This window comes from Equus przewalskii, chromosome 18 (genome assembly GCF_037783145.1).
Source record: "Equus przewalskii isolate Varuska chromosome 18, EquPr2, whole genome shotgun sequence".
Lineage (NCBI taxonomy): Eukaryota > Metazoa > Chordata > Mammalia > Perissodactyla > Equidae > Equus > Equus przewalskii.
The window spans coordinates 56,124,452-56,148,714 of NC_091848.1; the positions used below are offsets into that span (position 1 = coordinate 56,124,452).

The window sequence follows — 24,263 nt, forward strand, 5'->3', positions numbered from 1 at the left end:
TAACCCTTAGAGTACCCTGGCTTGCTCAGGACATTGAACCTCTCTGAGCCTCAGTTTTTCTCACTGGTAAAATGGGGATAACACGGTCTCTTGCGCAGTCACTCTGAGGATTAAAATGCAATAATGTAGGTAGAGGCGCTGTTGCAGAACCTGACCCAGAGCTGAGGACCAGTTAGTGACAGTGTTTCTCTGTATCTCTAGATCCATAACTACAGAATAACTATGTATGTGTGTCTGTGTGTGTATATATATGTATGTTCACTCGTGTATTACACGTAACGAACAGCTGCGTAACCAACAACTTACTCTTAAAAGTTTCTCATAATATTGGAACTTCAGAATGATTCAAAGTATTTTTATGAGTTTACTCCCATTTAAAAGAAGAATTGGACTGGTTTATTAGATAATTAAAAACAGTTTCCTTCCTAATAAGGTTTCATTTTATATTTTTAACATTCCAATTGTTTTAAGTATGTCTTTTCTGGGTTTTAAAAATAGTGCATCACATGTTTCAAAATTACCTAAATACTTTTTCTTTCACCAACATACATTGGCCATGATTTCAGTTTTCATATCACAGAGGGAAGAGGAGAGACAGACCGTTACGACCCAGCAGAGGGGAATGTGATGATATGTTTTTGCTGTTGTGCCTTTTTTCTTGGTGTATGTGGGAAAGGGTGTGATGTCATTTTGTCTCCACCCCCTGTGAGTAAGCCCACGGCACAGCTAAGTGCAGCCGCCCGCCTCTGTCACTGGGAGACAGTTCACTTAAATGCAGCTCCAGGGCTGCGGGACACCCACCAGCATCACTCCCCGTGCGAGGTGGCAAATGCAACATGCTCTCCAGCTTGGGGTGTCTACTTCTCTGTGGAAGTATTGCACTAGCCCTGGGAAATGCACAGAAATTGCCAAAAGGCAAGTAGCTCTAATGTTTTGTGTTTTAAAAGTAGTTTTTTAAGAGATACTGGTTTTAAATGTTACTCTTAAATGTGATCTGCCTTAGCACATGGGGGGACGGAGTTATTCTGTGGAGAGTCAAAGTTCAAATGTGTAAGCTGCTTAAACTTTTGCTTTCTCCCCCTCTGTTATTTCTTTTTCAATTGTATCTCTTTATTGCAAAAGTGAAAACCAATTTCTTATTAGGTTTAGCAGATATTCACAGTAGCTTCAATGATATAGTTTCAAACTACAGTATTTGTATACTGAATCATATTGTATAGATGGGTATTGTAGTCTGCTAAAAAGAGTTGTTTAGTGTTTTTATCCCCCTCCCCAGAGACTAAATCATTACTAGCTTGAGGTTTAAAAGAAGCTAATTCTGCAACCTTGAACCCTTGGTGTAAACCTCACACATACCTAGTAAGGTGGAGGTTGAAGGATTCCGGGCAGGGCGCGCCAAAGCTGGGTCATGTGCTAATTCGTAGACACTTCTCTCCAGCCGAGTTGGGAAAAAGGTTTGATCTCCTGGACGGGACACTCCCCCTTTTCCTGGCTAAATTGCTCTCCTTTTAGTGTTGGTATTTTATTTACAAATGTCATTAGAAGAAAATTTAAATGACTAAATTAAGACCCTATAAGCCATCTCTTGAGCCCACCATCCCCCTGGCAGGAGCCTGCCTGTCTCCTGTCTTTGAACATGAGTGCTGCACAGGCTCTTTCGCTCCTTTGCAGAGGCCGTTTTCTAAGCCAACACCAGGTCTGTGAAGGCTTTTTACAGTTGCAGACTGCTGGAGTCAGCAGGATTATGAAAAACAGGCTGGAACTCACCATGCAGTTATGACGGAAAATTTTGGAGGTAACTCAGAGCCACAGGCTTGTCAGAAACCTGGTGTGCAGAGAGTCGGAAAGAAAGGTCGTGAGGTTCCGAATCCCCAAAAGATCCTTCTCGGGGCCTCTCTCTCGAGAGTTTGCCCCAAGATCGTCCTGTCCCAAGTAAGAGCTGTTCTCTCCGCAGTGTGTTAAGTGAAACTTGAATCCAGAATGGGAAGGCTGGAAGGATTTCGCTAGTTCATGTTTCTCATGATGATGTAAAAAGAAATAAAAAAGGCTAAGTAAACCTTCTCAACCCTGACGGGAGAATTATGCAAAAAATAATAATAATAATAATAAAAACACACTATTAGGTGTTTTTCTTCTATCAAGAATTTTGGTTTTTGTTCATAGTAAAAGTGTTTAAACAAATCAATTATGAGCCACAAGCATTCTGAATTAATCGTCTGTCCTGCTGAAATATTTGACAAAGACACCATCTGGGGGAGCCGGGGGTTTTCTCCAGCTCGATACCTACAGATGGTTTTCTTTTACCTTATAGTCACTGTGTGGGAATGATAGCAGTAATTTTGTTGCTGCAGACTTCTGCAAATTCCAAGTGCTTTAATTATCATTTGCAATCACTGGATACAAATCTCTGGACACAAATTTCCTTTATTTTTTATGGTAAAAAAAAAGTTGTCAAAGATGGCCACAAAACTTTTGTCTGGTACATTGCACTTTAATCTGAAGTATTTTCCTCCAGGTTTCTTTGGTAACTTTTGAAAATATCCATAGTCTTGGTAATTTGGAAAAACCTGCCAAATTAAAATAATTATATTATGAAATAAATGGCAAGTCCCCTTGTCTCTAATGCTGTTTTTCTTTGTTATGGAAGCTACCGAGGAGCTGTCTTTTACCTACAGTCGCCTCTCTCCAATTGCAGTCCGGGAGTAAGTGTCTGTCCTCTGAAGGGCTTGGGGGCGGGGGCATCTGCCCCCATCCAGAGCTTGGGGAGCATCCACACTTTGTATGCTTTTGGGGAGTCACAACGGATGTGAGAATTTTACAGGTTCTGAAAATTTCTTAGTTAGGAAACCTGTCTTACTTTTTTAACCTGTTGTTTCCCAAACTCAGTTTGCCTAAGAATCCTTTTGAGTGAAATAGCTACAATATCTTGCTCAGAGCTTACCTTTCACAGAACACATTTGGGGAAACGCTGAGCTAAACAAGAAAAACAGGAGAAAAACATTTTTTTCTTCTTCCTTTCTACTTTATAGTTAATTAAGTATCATTTGTGATTTTAAGAAAAGGATAGAATTTTGGAGCTAGAAAGGACATTAGCAATCACCTAGTCTCATGGTTCCCAAACCTTTGTATTTAAGGACCAGTAAAAATACATATATGTGTTTAATATCAGAGTTCCATTTTGGAAGGCATGCTTGAATTTTGCCATGTGAGGATGTCAAAGGGGAAAAAATATCCCATTGTTCATAAAAGCAAGCCATTTTAACAGATTTATAAAAGAAATGATTTCATACAAATATGCCAAGTGTTCTTACTTTTCTCATTTCACCACAGAGTGATGAAAACGTCATCACAGGCCAATATTTGGGAACCACCGACTTAACTTAACCATTTGTTTTATAAATGAAGACACCCAAGGGCAGAGGAGGTCTAGTAATTTTCCCACATTGATGGCAGAACCAGGACTCAGGCTTTTGACTCAAAATCTGTGTTCTATTATGTTCTATTATGTCTGTATATACATATATACATATAAAAATATGTATATATACAGATCATCGTCGACTTACAGTGGGGTTTCGTCCTGATAAAGCCACCCTAAGCTGAATATCGTCAAAAATGCATTTAATACACCTAACCTAGGGAACATCATAGCTTAGCCCAGCCTGCCTTCAACATGCTCAGAATGCTTACGTTAGTCTGCAGTTGAGCAAAATCATCTAACACGAAGCCTATTTTAGACTAAGGCACTGACTAGCTCATCTGATTTGCTGAATACCGTACTGAAGGTGAGACAGAATGGCTGTCTGGGTACAGAACGGTTGTAAGTGTGTTGGTTGTTCACCCTTGTGATCACAGAGCTGACTGGTTGCTGCGCTCCCCACCGCTGCCCAGCACCCGGGGAGAGGATCGGACTGCAAAGAGCAAAATTCAAAATTCGAAGTACATTTCCTACTGAATGTGTATCACTTTTGCACCATTGTAAAATCAAAAACTCATTCAGTTGAACCATCCTAAGTCAGGGACCGTCTGTATACATATAATGTATACATATAGAGAGAGAGAGAGAGTTGATATATAGAGTTGGTTATTTATAAGAAAAGAAAGATTTTTTTAATAAGAAATCACTTATTCCATGTCTTATGCCTCTTTGCATGCCTCACCGCATACTTTGTTATAGAGAATAAGTTATTAGAAGGGTCTTGCTTACTTTTTAAAAGCTTCAAGTAAAGTTATAGACTATTATTAATGAATCCTCTCTCCCCTCCACCACTTGACTATATTCTTTGGCAAATCATTGCCTTTGCCACGCCTCAGTTTTCTCATCTGTAAAATGGGAGTAATGATAACTATCTCATAGTATTTCAGGATTAATGACATAAGAGATGCAAATCTTCTAGTAAAGTGTCTGACATATAACAAGCATTCAATAAATGTTTATTTAGTCACAGAAAAGCAGATTAATATCCAAATAATATGTGATCTTGTGTCCAAACTGTCCGACACATCTCTTGGAGGGTAGCAAAGGAGGTGGGGCAAAGGAGGGAGTGTTGCTCCATAGGACAATGACAGAAGGCCCCTACTGCATTCTAGCCTGACCATCAGCACCCAGGGTTTGACTGTCAAGTCCAAACATTGCCCTTCTCTCTGGAAAGCTGCCCCTCTGCCTGGGGATCAGCTTTTCCCTGGGGAGTGGTAAGGCCCCATGGAGCTTCCTGGAGAGATCCTCTTGAGCTTGTTTTTCAGAAGTAATTTGTAATGCAGGCCCTAGAGGAGAATTACCGCGTGGTTTTACACCTTTGAAGGCCCGTCTTCTTCAGCCTCCTCTCAGAAGCTTTGTTCTTGCCACTGTAGAACTTTTTTCCGCTGACATACGGCTGAGATAAAATCCGCAGAGAACAATATGTAGTGAAGGGAGCCAACAGAAGCTCATAATGGGACACACAGGGCTTGACACAGCCCTCTGCAGAAACTCCTACGTAGGGCAGATAGTAATCAGCCAGCAGGCAAAGGCTACGATTTCTAGGCAAGTCTCTCAGTCCTCCTGAGCCACGTGGTAGGAAAACCACAGAGGAACATCCAAGAGACAAGTGTAGTCAGATGGCCCGAGGGCAAGGGGCTCTTGGCTCCTGGCATGTGGCGGAGTGAAGAGGCAGCTGGCTCTTTGCCTCAGGCTCTTACCTGACTGGGTAGAAGTCACTGACTCCAAGGACAAAAAACTCAGGGGCAGATGACAATAATCATAATAAATCACTATTAATAACTCATCGTTATTATCATAGATAACATTCTTTGAGCTCATATCACTTGTGGTAATTTAGGGCTAAATGTTTTTAACGTGGAAAATCTAACAATTCTTTGTTTGACTTGGTTTTGTTTTTTTTGGTTTTTATTTATTTATTTATTTTTAGCTTTTGGATGTACATCATAATATATTTCGAATTCTGTGTAAATTACATCATGTTCACCACCCAAAAACTAATTATAGTCCGTCCCCTCACATGTGAACCTAATCACCCCTTTTGCCCTCCCCCCTTCCCCCGTGGTAACCACCAATCCATTCTCCGTTGCTATGTGCTTGTTTGTTGTTGTTTTTATCTTCTACTTATGAGAGAGATCATACGGTATTTGCCTTTCTCCCTCTGACTTATGTCACTCAGCATAATACCATCAAGGTCCATCCATGCTGTCACAAAGGCCGGACTTCATCATTTCTTATGGCTGAGTAGTATCCATTGTGTATAAATACCACATCTTCTTTATCCATTCGTCCCTTGATGGGCACATAGGTTGCTTCCAAGCCTTGGCTATTGTGTATAATGCTGCAATGAACATAGGGGTGCAAGTATCTTTATGCCTTTGTGTTTTCAAGTTCTTTGGATAAATACCCAGCAGTGGGATAGCTGGATCATATGGTAGATCTCTTCTTAATTTTCTGAGGATACTCCATACTGCTTTCCATGGTGGCTGCACCACTTTGCACTCCCACCAGCAGTGTACATGGGTTCCCATCTCTCCACATCCTCTCCAACATTTGTTGTTTCCTGTCTTGTTAATTATAGCCATTCTGACCAGAGTGAGGTGATACCTTATTGTAGTTTTGATTTGCATTTTCCTGATAGCTAATGATGTTGAGCATCTTTTCATATGCCTGTTGGCCATCCGTATATCATCTTTGGAGAAATCTCTGTTCAGATCTTTTGCCCATTTTTTAATTGAGTTGTTGGTTTTTTTGTTGTGGAGCTGTATGAGTTCTTTGTATATTTTGGATATTAACCCCTTATCTGATATGTGGTTTGCAAATATCTTCTCCCAATTGTTAGGTTGTCTTTTCGTTTTGTTGATGGTTTCCTTTGCTGTGCAGAAGCTTTTTAGTTTGATGATGTCCCATTTGTTCATTTTTTCTTTTGTTTCCCTTGCCCGGTTAGACATGGGACTTGAAAATATGCTGCTACGACTGATGTCATAGAGCGTACTGCCTATGTTTTCTTCCAGAAGTTTCGTGGTTTCAGGTCTTACATTCAAGTCTTTAATCCATTTTGAGTTGATTTTTGTGCATAGTTAAGGAAATGGTTTACTTTCATTCTTTTGCATGTGGCTGTCCAGTTTTCCCAACACCATTTATTGAAGAGACTCTCCTTTCTCCATCGCATGCTCTTGTGTCCCTTGTCGCATATTAGCTGTCCATAAATGTGTGGGTTTATTTCTGGGCTTGATTCTGTTCCATTGATCTGTGTGTCTGTTTTTGTGCCGGTACCATGCTGTTTTGGTTACTACGGCTTTGTAGTATATTTTGAAATCAGGGAGTGTGATATCTCCAGCTTTGTTCTTTTTTCTCAGGAATCCTTTGGCTATTCGGGGTCTTTTGTTGTTCCATATAAATTTTAGGATTCTTTGTTCTATTTCTGTGAAAAATGTTGTTGGAACTTTGATGGAGATTGCATTGAATCTATCGATTGCTTTAGGAAGTATGGGCATTTTAATGTTGCTAATTCTTCCAATCCAAGAGCATGGAATATTTTTCCATTGCTTTGTGTCTTCTTTGATTTCTTTCAACAATGTTTTATAGTTTTCAGTGTACAGATCTTTCACCTCTTTGGTTAAGTTTAATCCTAGTTATTTTATTCTTTTTTTTTTTTTTACAATTGTAAATGGGATTGTATTCTTAATTTCTCTTTCTGTGACTTCGTTGTTAGTGTGTAGAAACACAACGGATTTTTGTACATTGATTTTGTATCCCATGACTTGACTGTATTCCTTTATTGTTTCTAAAAGTTTTTTAGTGGATTCTTTAGGGTTTTCTAGATATAAAATCATGTTGTCTGCAAAGAGCGACAGTTTCACTTCTTCTTTTCTAATGTGGAACACTTTTATTTCTTTTTCTTGCCTGATTGCTCTGGCTAGGACTTCCAATACTATGTTAAATAAGAGTGGTGACAGTGGGCATCCTTATCTTAAGGGGATTCCTGTTCTTAAAGGGATGGCTTTCAGTTTTTCTCCATTGAGAATGAAGCTTGCTGTGGGTTTGTCATATATGGCCTTTATTATGTTGAGGTATTTTCCTTCTATACCCATTTTGTTTAGAGTTTTTCTCATAAATGGATGCTGTATCTTGTCAAATGCTTTCTCTGCGTCTATTGAGATGACCATGTGGTTTTTATTTTTCATTTCTTTCATGTGGTGTATCACATTGATAGATTGGCAGATGTTGAACCATCCCTGCATCCCTGGAATGAAACCCATTTGATCATGATGTATGATCTTTTTAATGTATTGTTGTATTTGATTTGCTAGTATTTTGTTGAGGACTTTTGCATCAATGCAGTGACATTGGCCTGTAATTTTCTTTCTTTGTGTTATCCTTCTCTGGTTTTGGTATCAGGATAATGTTGGCTTCGTAGAATGAGTTAGGAAGCCTTCCCTCCTCTTCAATTTTTTGGAAGAGTTTGAGAAGGAGAGGTATTAAGTCTTCTTTGAATGTTTGGTAGAGTTCACCAGGGAAGCCATGTGGTCCTGGACTTTTACTTTTTGGGAGGTTTTTGATTGCTGTTTCAATCTCCTTACTGGTGATTGATCTATTCAAATTTTCTACTTCTTCTTGGTCCAGTTTTGGAAGGTTGTGTGTTTCTAAGAATTTATCCATTTCTTCTAGATTATCCAATTTGTTGGCATATAGCTTTTCATAGTATTCTCTTATCTTTTGTATTTCTGAGGTGTCCATTGTAATCTCTCCTCCTTCATTTCTGATTTTATTTATTTGACCCTTCTCTCTTTTTTTCTTGGTGAGTCTACCTAAGGGTTTGTCAATTTTGTTTATCTTTTCAGAGAACCAGCTCTTGGTTTCATTAATTTTTTCTATAGTTTTTTTAGTCTCTATTTCATTTATTTCTGCTCTGATTTTTATTATTTCCTTCCTCCTACTGATTTTGGTCTTTGTTTGTTGTTCTTTTTCCAGTACCTTTAGATGCAATTTTAGATTGTCTATTTTGGATTTTTCTTCTTTGTTGAGATAGGCCTGAATTGCTATAAACTTCCCTCTTAGAACTGCTTTTGCTGTATCCCACAGATTTTGGCATGTCGTATTTTCATTTTCATTTGTCTCTAGGAATTTTTTGATTTCTCCTTTGATTTCTTCATTGACCCAATCATTTTTCAGTAGCATTTTGTTTGATCTCCACATTTTTGTGGCTTTTCTTCCTGTATTGATTTTCAGTTTCATACCTTTGTGGTCAGAAAAGATGCATGGTATTATTTCGATCTTCTTAAATTTATTGAGACTTGTTTTGTGGCCTAATATGTGATCAATCCTGGAGAATGTTCCATGTGCATTTTAAAAGAATGTGTATTCTGTGGTTTTTGGATGGAATCTTCTGTATATATTTACTAAGTCCATCTGGTCTAATGTGTCCTTTAAGGCCAGTGTTTCCTTATTGATCTTCTGCTTGGATGATCTATCCATTGGTGTAAGTGGAGTGTTAAAGTCCCCTACAATTATTGTGTTACTGTCTGTTTCTCCTTTTATGTCTGTTAATAATTGCTTTATATGTTTAGGTGCTCCTCTGTTGGGTGCATAGATATTTACAAATGTTATATCCTCTTGTTGGATTGTTCCCTTTATCATGATGTAGTGCCTGTCTTTGTCTCTTGTTATGGTTTTTGTTTTAACGTCTATTTTATCTGATATAAGTATTTCTACCCCTGCTTTCTTTTCTTTGCCATTTGCATGGAATATCTTTTTCCATCCTTTCACTTTCAGTTTGTGAGTGTCTTTAGGTCTGATGTGTGTCTTTTGTATGCAGCATATACATGGATCTTGTTTTTTTATCCATTTGACCACCCTATGGCATTTGATTGGAACATTTAGTCCATTGATGTTTAAAGTAGCTATTGATAAATATGTATTTATTGCCATTTTGTTACCTTTTTTTTCTGGGTGTTTTAGTAGTTCTTCTCTGTTCCTGTCTTTTTCTCCTTCTCTCTTCCCTTGTGGTTTGATGGCTATCTTTAGTAATATGTTTGATTTCTTTTATCTTACTTACTTGCTTGCTTATTATAGGTTTCTGATTTGTGATTACCATGAGGATCCTATTTAATATTCTATGTATATAACAGTCTATATCGAGTTGATAAACTCTTTAGCTTGACCTCTTTCTAAAAGATCTACTTTTTCACTCCACTCCTCTCACATTTTATGTTTTTCAAATCATATATAGTCTCTTGTTTAGTGTGTGTCTATCCATTACCCTCTTATCATTGAAATAGGTGATTTTACTACATTTGTCTTTTAACCTTCATATTATCTTCACGGGTAGTTGATCTGTACCTTTACTATATTTTTGCCTTCACAAGTGGTTTTATTGCCTGGTTTTTTTTGTTGTTGTTTTGTTTTTCTGATAATAATTTTTTTTTTATCTCTATTTGTGGTCATTGCTTTCCCACTTAAATAAGTCCCTTCAGCATTTCTTGTAGAGCTGGTTTCTTGGTGATAAACTCCTTTAATTTTTGCTTGTCTGGGAAGCTCTTTATCTCTCCTTCCAATCTGAATGACAACTTTGATGGGTAGAGTATTCTTGGCTATAACTTTTTTCCTTTTAGCACTTTAAATACGTTTTGTCATACTCTTCTTGCTTGTAGGGTTTCGGCTGAGAAGTCTGCTGATAGCCTGATGGGCTTCCCTTTATATGTCACTTGTGACCTTTCTCTTGCTGCTTTTAGGATTTTCTCTTTATCCTTAATTTTGGACATTTTAATTATAATATGTCCTGGTGTGGGCCTCTTTGGACTTATCTTGTTTGGAGCTCTCTGTGCTTCCTGAACTTGGGTGTCTGTTTCCTTCCTTAGATTAGGAAAATTTTCATCTATTATTTCTTCCAATAAATTTTCTGCCCCTTTATCTCTCTCTTCTCCTTCTGGGACACCTATAATCTGAATGTTAGCATGCTTGATATTGTCTCAGATTCCCTTAGACTGTTCTCATTCTGTCTAATTCTTTTTTCTTTTTTCTGTTCTGCTTGGGTGATTTCCTCTAGTCTTTCATCTAGCTCACTGATCCATTCTTCTGCATCCTCTACTCTGCTATTGAGTCCCTCTAGTGAATTTCTCATTTCCAGTATTGTATTCTTCAGTTCTCATTGGTTGTTTTTTAATATCTTCCAGTTCTTTGCTGATGTGCTCACTGTGTTCATCCAATCTTCTCCCCGTATCTATGAGCATTCTCGTGATACTTTTGTTTGAACTCTTTGTCGAGTAGGTCACTTGTTTCTGTTTCATTTAGTCCTTTTTCTGGGGTTTTGTACTGTTCCTTTGCTTGGAAAGTATTCCTTTGCCTCCTCATTATGCCTCTTTCTCTGTGCTTATTTCTCTGTATTAGAAACAATTAGAAATAAGGAGTCGGTTATGTCTCCTGATCTTGGAGAAGTGGCCTTATGTATGAGATGCCTTATGAGGCCCAGCAGTGTGCTTCCCTCTCTTCACCAATCCAGAAGATCCAGGAGTGACCCCTTTGTGGGCTACTTGTGTTCTTCTGCTGTGGCAGGGTTGCTCCCACTGCAGGTACCCAGGGAGTCTAGTCTTTCCTTCCCTGGCCAGCTGTTTGTAAATCCAGTTTGGGGAGCCTCAGCACCGTTGGCTACAAGGTCTATCAGCACACTCCTATTGCAGTTTTCCTCTTAATTGGGTTGGTACCCAGTGTAGCTGGTTGCTAGGCTCAGGGGCTTACATTGCTATAGGCCTCAGGCCTACAAGGCTGTTGTTATTTCTCTTAGGAGTGCAGCTGAATGGGGCTGGCACAGGCTTGGGAGCACTCAATTGTTTCAGGCTTTGGAAGGTGTGGCTGATCCTTTTTATGGCCGTTTGTGAAACACAGGTCTTCTGCTGCTGATAAGCCTCACCCTCGCCCCCAGGACCACACCCCAGTCAAGACAGCCCTCGTCTGTACACACTTCTTAACTCCCTGAAGCTACCCTAATGCCACCCTGCAGAGGCCCTCACCTCTCCACCAGTGCCTCCCACAGTTCACCTGGTCCTCACACAGGCCCTGCCCCACAGAGGCAGACACCCTTGCCTGCCTGTAGAGGATCAAGGCACCCAGTCAATGCAGGCTGAAAAGTAGCCTGAGGGATTGCTGTTAGGTGGGGCCAATCCCTCGGGCGAGTTGCCTGCCCTGGCTGAACTGGATTAAATCTGTGCTCTGGTGGGAGTGGCAGACCCCTGGGCTAGCAGGCCAAGGGATGAACCTCAATGGCACCCACCAGGGTCTGTGTCAGCACGCCTGGACCCGTTCAGAACAATGGCCCCCACCAAAGTCTCAGTCTCCAGAGAGGGCCCTCTTCTCACCAAGATGCCCCCAGAGCCCACCATGTGAGTCTTGTCTTACCAAAGGACTGTCAGCCTTCTCTCCGGTGATTTTAGGTTGCTGCAATGGATGAGTCTGTGCACGGGCCCTTTAAGACCCAGGTCTTTTTGGCTTTCGCCAATAGCTTTTCTGGGGGTTTCCTCGCTGCAGTTAAAAGCCAGAAAAGCCAGACAGGAAGACCCTCGTCTCAGTTAGGCTGAGTCCGAAGGATGCTTATAGCAGTGTCACCCCTGCTCCGGACCTCACTCCTCCAGGGAGGGCTCGTACCTTAGGATGGCTCCCGCCTGGCCAGCTGAGAAGCTCCGCTGCTCCCAAAGGTGGCTTTTTTCCTCTCCATCAGGAATTTCTGCCTGTTCCGCCTTAGTCAGGACTGTCGCTTGTTGTGGGGGTTCTTTTTATCCAGTTTTCAGTTTTCTCTCCAGGGTAATTTTTCCAAAAATAGTCGTAACCTGGTTGTGTTCGTGGGAGGAGATGAGTTGTCTAACTAAATTCTTAAAGCTACCTTATAAAGCAGGTATTTGATTACTCTCATTTTACAGAGCATAAAAGTGTGCCTCACAGTGTATAAGTGATTTGCCCAAAGTCACGCAGCGAGCAAGTGGCAAAAGCCTATACTTTTCTATGTCCTATCAGGTCCCTGCTCTATGTGAAGATGCTTTAATTTGTTCAAGCAACAAATTCTATTCCATGTATATGCAGAGCACTGAGGCTGGGAAGACAATAGCTTGGTACCTGTCTTCGGGGAGCTGACCAGTTAATGGAGGAGACAGGGACGTAAAGGGATAATTACAATACAGGGAGATTATCCTCCAATTTAGGAGAAGTGCAAAGAGCTTTGAGAACAACCAGAAGGACCCAACCCAGACTAGAGGGATCGAGAGTTATGAGAGGATAAGGCCCTCAAGCAGAGGCCTGGAAGACAAATGCAAGTTGGGGCAAGGAGGAGGATGGCTGAGAGGTGAGGGGCCTTCCCAACAGGGGTGGCTGCATGGCCAGACCCCAGGCAACCCCCAGGAACCAGAGCACAGCAGGTGTCCCAGTACTCAGAGGGGAAGCCAAGGCTGAGAAATCCACACAGGATGCAATTGCCTGTTCCTTGTCTCTGTGCCCTGACTCCCCAAGATGATTACAAAGAGGAAATAGAAGGTTGTCTTTGGAGAGGAGAGCTCCTATGCCTTGCTCTGTAAACTTTCCCAGCCACTCACTTCCCATTGGCTCACATTCTCCATGGAGCCTTCTCAACCTCAGTTTGACAAAACAAGACTAAATCACTCCAATGGCCCAGTCCATTTCCCTAAAGAGTGGTTGATACTTCCGAGGAACTGGGGAGGATCTCTTCCACCTTAAGTCAGGGAGACCCAGGGGTAATATTGTAGAGTTCAGAAGAAGCCTAATGGGTGGGGTTCTGTTTTTATTTGAGTAATGTATTTATGTATTGGGGGGACTGTATTAAAGAGTACATTTGGGGGAAGAAATGGTTTCACTGCTAAAAGAAAACAGAGAAGTTTGAAAACCACAGCAGAATCATTTTAGCATCTTTTACAGCTTTAAAATTTCTTGGCAGTTTTATCAATTTGTTTGTCTATTCAAGCCCTGTTTATTGATTATCTACTAGGTTACATTCAATGAGATCCAGCCCCTGCTATGAAAGTAACATATTAGGAATATAAAAATTGATCAAGTATAGTTTATTTTGATGCTAAGACTATCCTGTTTAGAACCCAAGGTTTAAAAATAAAGTTCCCCGGTGTTAATTATATGCTCACTAATTTAGTTTAGTTTTATAGACTGCTATAGCAGGCTACGAGATACTGAGCATTTAGGAATTTGTCTCTCTTTCTCCCTCTCTCAAGTTAATGGGGCACAGGGGGACAATTGAGAATGGAAGGATTTATCTATGCCTGACTATAGAAAACACAGGTAAAATGTTTTTATAGGTTAATGTGAGTGGACAGGTTTGTCTCAGACAAAAGTGAAGTGTCTAATGAAGGGAAGGCCATTCAGGAGATATGACTGACAATCGCCATCCTCTGGAAGACTTCCTTTTTCACTGGCTCCTGATTGCCACTTATAGAAGTAGGTATAAAAGAAAGAGAGAATGTTGAAAATGAATAGATGAACTTAACAAAATGATCTAAGAATAAATGTAAAATTAAAAAATAAATAGGATAATCTAATGTGAGAGATTACTAGAATAGTAAAATAAAAATGTAAAAACAAATAGTATCAGCTAAAGAAGGAAGATGCTAAAATAGAAACACAATAGTTTAAATACATACATTCTGTTAAAATAACACTTAAAGAATATGATAATTAACCATATTCCTATGTATCAGGCATGGTGTTTAATGCTAAGTGCTTAGATAAATTATCTCATTTTATCCCCATGCCTATGAATTATATATTATTATTATCCTCATTTCACAGATAAGGAACTAAATCTAAAGGATATGTTAGTTATCTGTTGCTGAATAACAAATTACCACAAACTTAGCAGCTTAAACCAGCACACATTTATTATTTCACAGTCTTTGTGGGTTAAGAGTCTGGCTCTAGCTTAGCTGTGTCCTCTCTTTCAAGATATTCTACAGGCTGCAAGGGACTTGTTGGCTAGGGTTGCAGTCTCATCTGAAGGCTTGACTGGGGAAGGATGCACTTCAAGTTCTTGTGGTTGTTGTCAGAATGCAGTTCCTTGAGGGTTGTGGTTTGAGGCTTTATTTCTGCACTGGCTATTGGCCAGATGTTACCTAAGTTCTTTGCTACATGAGCCTCTCTATGATGGCTCCTTGTTTCATCAAAGCATCCAAGCCCAGATGAGTCTGCAGGCAAGATGGAAATTAGGATCTTATATAGCCTAATCATGGAAGTGACAGCCCATCACCTGTGCCATATTCTTTTGGTTGGAAGCAACTCACAGGTCCTGTCACACAAGGTGACTACACAAGGGAGTGAATACCAGGAGGTGGGGATTGTAAAGGGTTATCTTAGAGTCTACCCACCACAGAATGGTCACTGGCTGCTTGAAGTCCCACAGCTGGGAGGTCAAATAGTGGAATGGTGATACAGGAAATCTAACTGCAGAGAACATTCAGGTTTGAGCGTTAACACCCCATCAACTTCTTACAGAATTTGGCCTTTAGGGGCAGATGCCCAGCAGGCAAACTGCTTATTTGTCTTTCTCCATGGTTGGAGTTGATTGTAGGACTCCCTGAGAATTGAGATAAATATCTTAGGGGTGCAAAGACTCAAGCTAAACATTTAGCACCCAACATTATTTTCTTTATACTAGAGTCCAGTCAATGCTTAGATTCCTCTGCTGATTTCCTCTGTAGTCCAAGTATAGTCAATCCCATGTAGGGGATCAAAAAGTAAATTCCTCCCAGATAGAAACTCTGCCTTTCGTTTTTTTTGTTTTTTCTGGGTTTTTTTTTTTTTTTTTTTTGGCTTTTTTGTGTATGTGTGAGGAAGATTGGCCCTGGGCTAACATCTGTGCCAATCCTCCCCTATTTTATGTGGGATGCCATCACAGTGTGGCTTGACTAGCAGTGCTAGGTCCTTGCCCGGGATCCGAATCTGCGAACCCCCACGTGGTTCGCAACAGAGCGTGAGAATGCAACCGCTATACCACCAGACCAGCCCTCTGCCTTTCGTTTTAATTATTTTATTTTATTTTATTTTTCTTGAAGAAGGTTAGCCCTGAACTAGCATCTACCAATCCTCCTCTTTTTGCTGAGGAAGGTTGGCCTTGAGCTAACATCTGTGCCCGTCTTCCTCTACTCCATATGTGGGACGCCTATCACAGCATAGTGTGCCAAGCAGTGCCATGTCCGCACCCGGATCCAAACCTGCGAACCCCAGGCCGCCAAAGCGGAACACGCACACTTAACTGCTGTGCCACCGGGGGGGGGGGGGTGGCCCGCCTTTCATTTTAAGACCCGGATGCCACCATCTCTCAAACAAAGCAAGAAAACATAAGACAAAATGAAATTTTTCTTTAACAAAATGTACAAATGTTAAGCAATTAACACCTATGAAGTATGATGACATAGTCCCCATAAAACTGTGCTTCTGAACGATCCGTGAGTGGCTTTTCCAGTAAATGGAGGAGTCCCTATAAGGTTCAATTAAATTTGCGTTTGGAAGAAGAAAATATACTTCTGGCAGTGGATGTGATGGAGACAACCGGATAAACAAAAGGAGCTTTTCTCAGTTTGATGTTAATAAAACAGCAACTCTTCCATATGCTCTAGGAATCAAAACACAAAATTTAGGTGGTACACAGAATATATTCTCGACACTCAGAAGCTTGTAGAATGTTTAATAATAGAATACCCCGTGGGTTTTCTCTCTCGCCCACAGACTCTTCTTACGTGGGGATGATCCCAAAGGCCTGGAAGACACATGGTAAGAAAGCAGCCCTCGAGTTCTCAGGCTGCTTTGGAAAAGCTCTGAGGACAGCAGACAAAGACCAAAGCAGGGTTTATTCCACTGCTCCTGGCATTAGCTTGGGTTCTCCACCAAGAGCCTTCCACAGTGAGATTGTTTACTGCACACTGTAGGTTTCCCTGATCTAACTAAACCCTAACTTGTATTCCCAGTGATTTTGATAGAAACGTGGGAGCCTCAAAGCTAGTCAAAGGATTTTAGGCCCTCTGGGTACAGCAAGCGATGCAGCCAGCTAATGTTCCTTCCTGTGGAATTCTGAAAAAGAGGCAGAAGTGACTCCATTATTATTCTCCATCATTATTAATGACTCCATCATTATTGTTCTCCAGTCAAGGACTGTACATATACAGCCCATACGTTAGAAAACCAGATCAGATCTGTCCACTCCAACACCTTCTGGTCAGATTAGAAATTAATGTTAGAGAAAATTGAGGTTCAGTTCAAGCCTTGTCTGTGATACAGCAATTCAACGTTTTCTTTTAAAATAAGTTTAGTGATTAACACAAATACTGTAACATCTATCCCAGCAGTTGTAACTCACTGCAAAGTAGAATGACTGAAATTCGAGATATGCTGATGTCAACAGCTGGTGTTCACCAATATCAGGATTGCTCTCCACTCAGCTCTGATTGAATTGGTCTGGGGCGGGAGAGTTTTAAAAATTTCTTGGGTGATTCCAATATGGCCAGAGTTGAGAACCACTGATTTACAGTTTTTGAAAATTCGCACGTGTCAGTACTTGACAAATCCTTCTGAATGAGTGCAGAGTAAAATTGAAAAGCTGAAAGTAAATTATTTTGCTATTTAAGTTTTCATTTCCATCAATTTAAAGGTGACATTCTTTTCCTGCTTTGTTCTAGGATTTTAAAAAATTATTTGGAAAATTTTGGGGACTTCCTTCTCAGACTATATAAAATACGAAAATGTTTAAAATTGAGATTAACATTTGTTTTTGGTGTTAGAACATAAGTGCTAATCTCCACTTTTGCAAAATCTCAGAAGTTAGATCTGAGAAGCTGTGGCTGATATGTTTTTTAAGGACTGAGCTTATATTTATTCATTCTGTCATTCAATTAAAAAATCATGTTAGGATTACAAATATGAGTAAGATATTTCCTTTCTCCAAGGAGTTTGAAATTAGTTGTCTTTAAAACTACTCAGCCACTCAAAAGTCATTTTCTTTTGGATGAAACTTTGGTGACTTGATTCTTTATCCTTATTTACCAACCAAAATTTGCAGGAGTAAAGCTATCCCATTGTGTTGCCCTGCAGTAGCTTTAAGCGATATACGTACATTCATAAAGAATAGAAAATTGAATTCGTGTAATATATTAAGGAAAACAAGGCACCCTGTGATCCCAGTCGATGCAAAATGCACGAGTTAAGCAAACGTTCAGTGAACGTCCCCGTTCAGACGGTCCAGGTGGTGTGAATGGCCTTTGGAAATGGTTCCTCTAATTGTGCATATCACATACACGTTCCAGCTCATCTCTTTTCTGTTTTACTCTAAGGGTGATTTGTGAGCACATAGGATGGCTTATAATCTGAAACATCTTTGAAGTGTCTTCCACTGCGTCCACAGTGAAATGAAAGTCTCTCCTCTGAGTGGAGAATGAACGCTTGCTGGCGAAGCTTGGGAGTTCTTTGCTTCAGACCGGACGCTAAAGTGGAGTTTCAATTTCCCTTCTCCCTAAATGCCATCCTTTGATTTTTCCATTCTGTTAGCTGATAAGCAAACATTCTGGTCTTCCAAGGGCCCTTCTGAGAGTGCCCTGTGCACACGTGTGTGTGGGCGTGAGAGACCTAACAGGCCTTCCTTCCCTGAGAGCAGCAGATTGTGTCATTGAAGGACGGGTTTGGGGCAGCTGCCAAAGTCACGTTGGCAGAGAGCTCTGGAATTCAGTCCCGCTACAGATACGCCGGCAGAGGATACAGGACAGAGTTTCTTTCTCCTCTCACTTTCCCAGATGGCGGGAGAGCGTCTCTAGCCAGTAAGTTTAGGATAAGGTGTCAGATGATCTGAAGAACAGCCCCTGCCTTCCTCTCCTGGCTCATCCTCTTCAAACACCGCACTGATTCTGCTGTCACAGAATACTTCCCCAATTAGTCATACTTTTACTAGAATTAGAAGGAAAACGATGCTGCTCATCTTCTCCCATTGAGGTTTACTCTAATCTTTTTTTGTGTGTGTGTGAGGAAGATTGGCTCTGAGCTAACACCTGATCCCAATCTTCAATCTTCCTCTCTTCACCTGAGGAAGATTGTCCCTGAGCTAACCTCTGACAATCTTCCTCTATTTTGTATGTGGGATGCTGCTACAGCATGGTTTGATGAACAGTGTACATGTTCCCACCTGGGATCCGAACCTGCAAACCCCAGCCCACTAAAGCAGGGCGTGTGAACTCAACTACTACTCCACTGGGCTGGCCCACTAATCTTTAGTTTCATTATGAATTAGACAGTTAAGTTGGATATGATGGAAGATAGCAATAAAGTGCAGGAGTAAATATGAATCTGGACAAGTGACCTGACCTCTCTGAGCATCAGACTTGCTTCCCTGAAAAAAGGGAATAATAAAAAGAAAGCTCTCTTTTTAGCTTCTGCTAATAGATAATATTTGGGTGACTTGAATGAATTTTTTGGTAGTAACTTTCTTGACCTAGGTAAGAGGGGACATGAAGACTAGATCCATTTTTGAAAACCCTTCCCCTGAGGAGGCAGCTGGAGAAGCTCTCCAGACGCTCTGATCTAACGCTTCCTGAAAAGATGCTGAGCTGGGAGGATGCACTGTCGCTGCTTGGTGGGCCTGTGCGGTGTCAGCCTCACGGTGACACGGGGACTGGGCAGGGGAGCCTTGTGGGTTTCTTAGACATAATTCTTGCCATCAGCACCCTGCTCCTCTGCCCTTATCCAGCTCTTCCTGAAGGGTTGGAAGGGCCTGCTCAGAGCAGATTTTCCTTTTATTGTGAAAGGTTTGGGAGCACAAGTCATGGTCCTTGGTCCTCTTCTTCTCCACATGTCCTTGGGGTGCAGTTCTGTGTGACTTGACTTTCCCTGAACGCCTGCCACGGTTCGTCCGGTGGATTCTCAGGCAGTGGGTTGGTCTGATCAGGTAACTCAGTCACCTAATGAGAGTCTTTTTCTCCTGTCCTCCCTCTTTTTGCTCCTGATGCTCCTTTCCCTTCAGCCTCCTCCTCTCTTTCCTTCCTAATTCTCTCCTTTCCTCTTTCCCCCTTCTCTCAATGCTGTAAGAGTCCTCAGAACATCTCTCCTGGCTTCCGTTCCCAGACTCTGCTGCTGGCCGCTTTGGCCCATGTTCTGACCTCACAGCTGACTCTTCCTCTCTTTGGTCACTTCCCTTTGGAATCATCCCTTTGGAAGACAATGCACATTTTATATTTTTTTTCAAGGCAGCAGTGGGTTTTTCTATGTCATGCTAAATGTTCTGCTCGATTGAAAATATCACAGTTTCCTGCTCATTTATCTTGGCATCAGCAAGCTTGCAAAAAGTACAAATTTATATTTATCTAATAAGCTGGGTGCAGGTCAGACTGGACAAACCATAACTGTGTATTAACACCATGGTTCATTCTTAAGTGGTTTTGAATATGGCATAAGTTAGTGTGCCTTGAAGTGTGGCAACAACGTACGCATGATAAAAGCCAGATATTAGAGTCATTTTGTAAGGGCACTTTTCTATCTGTTATGGGATTTTTGTCCCATTGTAGTTGCTGGAGTTTGATATTTTGAAGAACCTGCAGAGAACTTTGCTGTTCTCCAGTGGCTCGCTGAGTTGGATCTTAAGTTCAAATGCCATGTTTCTCTTCATTTGACTGGTGGCCAACATTTCTATGAAACTGAGTTTCTGGGTCAAGAAATGTCCCCATAAAATGCGATCCTCTGCTTAGCAGCTGGATCCCAGTCGCAGGCATTTGATGCCATTTCAGCATACCAGCCTCCCGCTTTGATCTCTGTTTCTCTGGCTCTTGCTTTTCTTTGCTGGACTCAACAGAGGACTTCCAAACTCAAGTTCTTGTACTTGGAAGACCCTCCACCTCCCCTGCCAGAGAAACTTTATGTATTCTATTGGCTTTTAGACTTTTTCAACCATGACCCAATGTAATAATGACGAGCGAAAAAATATATACACAAAATTAGGTTTCCAGATCCTGGTGTGTGTGCTTATACACACCTGTGTGCCATTTTGTGTTGTTGTGCTGGTTCTCCTTGTAATGCAAGTCAAAAACAAGTAAATATGAAATAGGGGAAAGTCCTAGAATCAGATTAAATTTGGTGTGATGCACCGTAGCTTTTTGATTGATCAACATACTAATATGACTGTGGTTTAGGGTTTTGCTCTTACATAGAGCACTCTAGTTGCAAAACTCTTTATAAAGTCTTTCCCTGGAGAAAGTGAATATTTTTATTATCCTGTTTTGGGAACAATAAGTGAAATTTTAAATATTGATATTGCAACTGAATCACTAAAATGACTAATAAAAAATATCCTGGAATCACTGAAAGAAGTAACAATACTTCATACTTGAGGTTAGTCAAAATTCCCTCTCCACATACACTTGGCAAGAAATCCCACTTTCACAATTTTTCACCATGTCAGTGCCTTTTCAAATACTTTCAGGTGCCTTTCTCAGCTGTTTACAAAGAACACTATTTAGTTTTATAATCCCCTAAATTTGTCAGCTGAATTGCATTATATAACACTTGTTCTTAACCGGCCATTGAATTCAAGCATCTGTTTTCACTTATGTCAGAAACTTAAGACAACAGGTATTTACTGTAGTGTTTTCCAAAGTCGTCATAACCCATGGCTTGCATGTCATCTGTAAGGTTTTTGTGGTGTCCCAGAAACATCCATTTCAAACATTCCTTTTCATGGCCAGAGGTTCACAGGCCATAAAAGGACCACAGACATTAACACTAAATAAACTTTCTATAAATTATGTTATCAAATAATTTAAAAGGCATTAAAGGGTAAGCATTAACAGAGTCAAGATCCTTTTAGGGAGATCTCTTTCTAGGGACTTTCTTATTTTGTGAGAATATATTGTGTGTTCTTGCTTTTTAAAAAGGAGAGAAACATGTACCTCCATTTATCTGCTTCGAATCTAAAATTTGTCTCCCACCCACTCTTGCTGCTTTATAGTACTGCATCCTACACCCACACACTGGGCCTAGTTGTGGAAGATGGTTAGAAGGTAACGGGAAAGGAAACCTATGAGTTGTATTTTATTGAGATGTGGTTGTTTAACAAACCTGGAGATAATAATTAAACTATATTGAAGAGTGCAGTGGTCCTCAAGCTTAAGTGAGCATCAGAATCATCCAGAGAGCTTGTTAAAACTCGAGAATGCTGGGCCTTATCCCCAGAATTTCTGATTCAGTAGCTCTGAGGTGGGGTGGTCCGGAGAATTTCTATTTCTCACAAGTTCCCAGGTGACGCTGGTGCTGCTGGTACTGGAACCATATTTGGCAAACCACCAACTTAGTGAATCTGTTAAGTATGCAGAGCCCTACCTCCCCCATCCCTTACTACGCTCACGCTAGCTCTCATTTAGTAGGTCTGGTAATCTGCATGCTAAACAACTATCGCTGATGATTCTGATGAGATTAACTGTGTATGGAGAAACAATACTGACCTTTTAACATAATCTGTACCGAGCACTGGGGCACTAATCAAAGAAAGTGGTTAAGAGGAACTTAGCTAACTTACTATGTTCTATAAATTTGAAGAACCTGTGCTTTTCCTTGTTCAGTGTATGACATGTCCATAGAAAAAAGCTCAGCTTGAGATAGTGAGAGCCCTAGTGACAAATTTCTGTCTGCCTTTACACTTTATACTCTATATATATAAACTTTATATAAGGTTTCTAAACCATCTTTTCCCATAGCTAGCTGGAGCCGAGTAGCATTCAGCATTAACCTAACCTTGTTTGGTGGTGGGTAATGTTTAAAACTGGGGCTGGGAGGTTTTGGTGACATTATGAGAGATCAGTGAGAGCCGTTCTATTTGTGTATATATATGTTAAAGTTACTGCCTAATGTTAGCCTGACACATTGTTAAGTGTAACCCAAACTCAAGAAGGCCAGCTATAAAGTATGAACAGTTTACTTCACCAGGTCAGTCAAGAAAAGTACAACTGTGAAACTAAAGATGAATTTGATACTTCACATAAAAGTTCTCTGTTATTTTGACTTACATAGACTGTTAGCCAGCCCTTCAGCTAATGTTGGACATCAGCCTATTTTTGAGCACTAGCTATGACATTTACATTTGGCAGCTAGCTGAAAACACTGTGTATGTAGCTTGCAGATTGGAGTTCCTTTTCTTAGCTCCAGGAGTCCATAAAACTCTTGAAGTTGTGTGTAAAATAGTGTGCTTGTACGTATGTACACTTTTCAGGGCTATTGGTCCTTAGATATTGAGATTCTCAAAGAAGTTAAGAGCCAATAAGAGTTAAGAACCACATGTCTGGAAAGATGCCTCTTTTTTTTTGCTGAGGAAAATTCTCCCTGAGCTAACATCTGTGCCAATCTTCCTCTATTTGTTAGTAATTGGGCTGCCAGCACAGCATCACAGCTGACAGAGGGGTGTAGGTCCACACCTTGGAACTGAACCCAGACTGCCAAAGTGGAGCACACTGAAGTTAACCACCAGGCCACCAGGGCTGGCCCTAGACAGACGGCTTTTACTTAGTTAGAATTAGAATGTGTCAAGTGACTAGCTGGAAGGATTACTACTATATGCATAAAACATGCAGACAGGGCTTTGAGATGGTTCGTGAGAAATCTCAAACGTCATACCTAAGATGTGAACACAGAGTTTACTTTATTTAATTGATTTTGATGTGGCGCAAAAAATTTAAATGTGGAAGTATAATATCCAAGGTGCCCCTCAATGATCCTCACCTCCTGGTATTCACGCCCTGGTAGAGTCCCCTCAAATACTGAATCATGGCTGGCCTGTATGTGCATTGGAGTACAGAAGAAGGGAAGTGAAGATGTGTGACTTCTGAAGCTCAGTCATAAAAGACATTGTAGTTCACACCTTGCTCTATCTCTTGGGTCACCCAATCTGGAGGGATTCAGCTGCCATGTCATGAGAACACTCAAGCAGTCCTGTGGAGAAGTCCATGTGGTGACATACTGAGAATTCCTGACCATGGCCAGCACAACTTGCTAGCCATATGAGTGCGCCATCTTGGAAGTGCATTCTCCAATGCCAGTCAAGCCTTCAGACGGCCAATGCCCTGTCTGCAACCTCATGAGAGATTCTGAGTTATAACTACCTGGCCAAGCAGTTCCCAAGTTCCTTCCTGATCCACAGCAACTGTGTGGATAATAAATTCTAATTGTTGTTTAAGACACTAAGCTTTGGGTTAACAATAGGTAATTAATTCAGAGAGTGTGTTTGCTGCCTTTTTAATTATAATTTAAAGTACTAATTAAGTGGAGTAAAAATAGAATGAGAAATATAAACAATCTTATTTATTGACATATGGCTTTGGAAATGTAATTTTTCCTACAGGCAAAAGATAAGTGGAAATAAATTCTGGAAGAGAATTCTTGGGTCAAGTACCTTTTCCAGGCCCACAAAAAACATGAGCATAAATGTTGATCAAAGTGTGATTGGAAAAATACATGAACAAATATCCTTTTAAAGTAGTCATAGAAAATGTTTGATAGTTTAGAGCAGCTGAAGGACCATGTTTTCTAAGGCCTTGATAGATGGCTTTGTCCTTCATTCCAGAGGCCATTTCAGGACCGGCCTTAGGCCAAGGGTGGGTCTGTATTGGTCTTGCTATCATTTGAGAGAGCTGACCTGTGCTCAAGACAGCTTAAAGAGAACAAGATCCAAGATCCACCCTGAAGCTGACCTACATCCAATTCCCCTGAGGAACAAATGGGCCTCCTGGGACAAACTCGGATCAGGCCAGGCTCTCATTTC

General features: G+C 40.7%; 1 protein-coding gene across 50 annotated transcripts in view; it reads left to right on the forward strand.

Annotated features, from left to right (window-relative positions):
* Nucleotides 1-705: 705 nt before the first annotated feature.
* ABI3BP (ABI family member 3 binding protein) overlaps nucleotides 706-24,263 on the forward strand; it is a 238,310-nt gene continuing 214,752 nt past the window's right edge. For 32 of the 50 annotated variants that reach the window (XM_070582019.1, XM_070582024.1, XM_070582030.1 and 29 more), the window contains exon 1: nucleotides 714-915. In XM_070582019.1, coding sequence (XP_070438120.1) covers nucleotides 837-915 — 79 coding nt within the window. In that variant the 5' untranslated portion in view covers nucleotides 714-836. Of the gene's footprint in view, nucleotides 916-24,263 lie in introns of all 50 variants that reach the window. The other 18 variants (XM_070582016.1, XM_070582022.1, XM_070582021.1 and 15 more) reach the window with 1 other exon arrangement.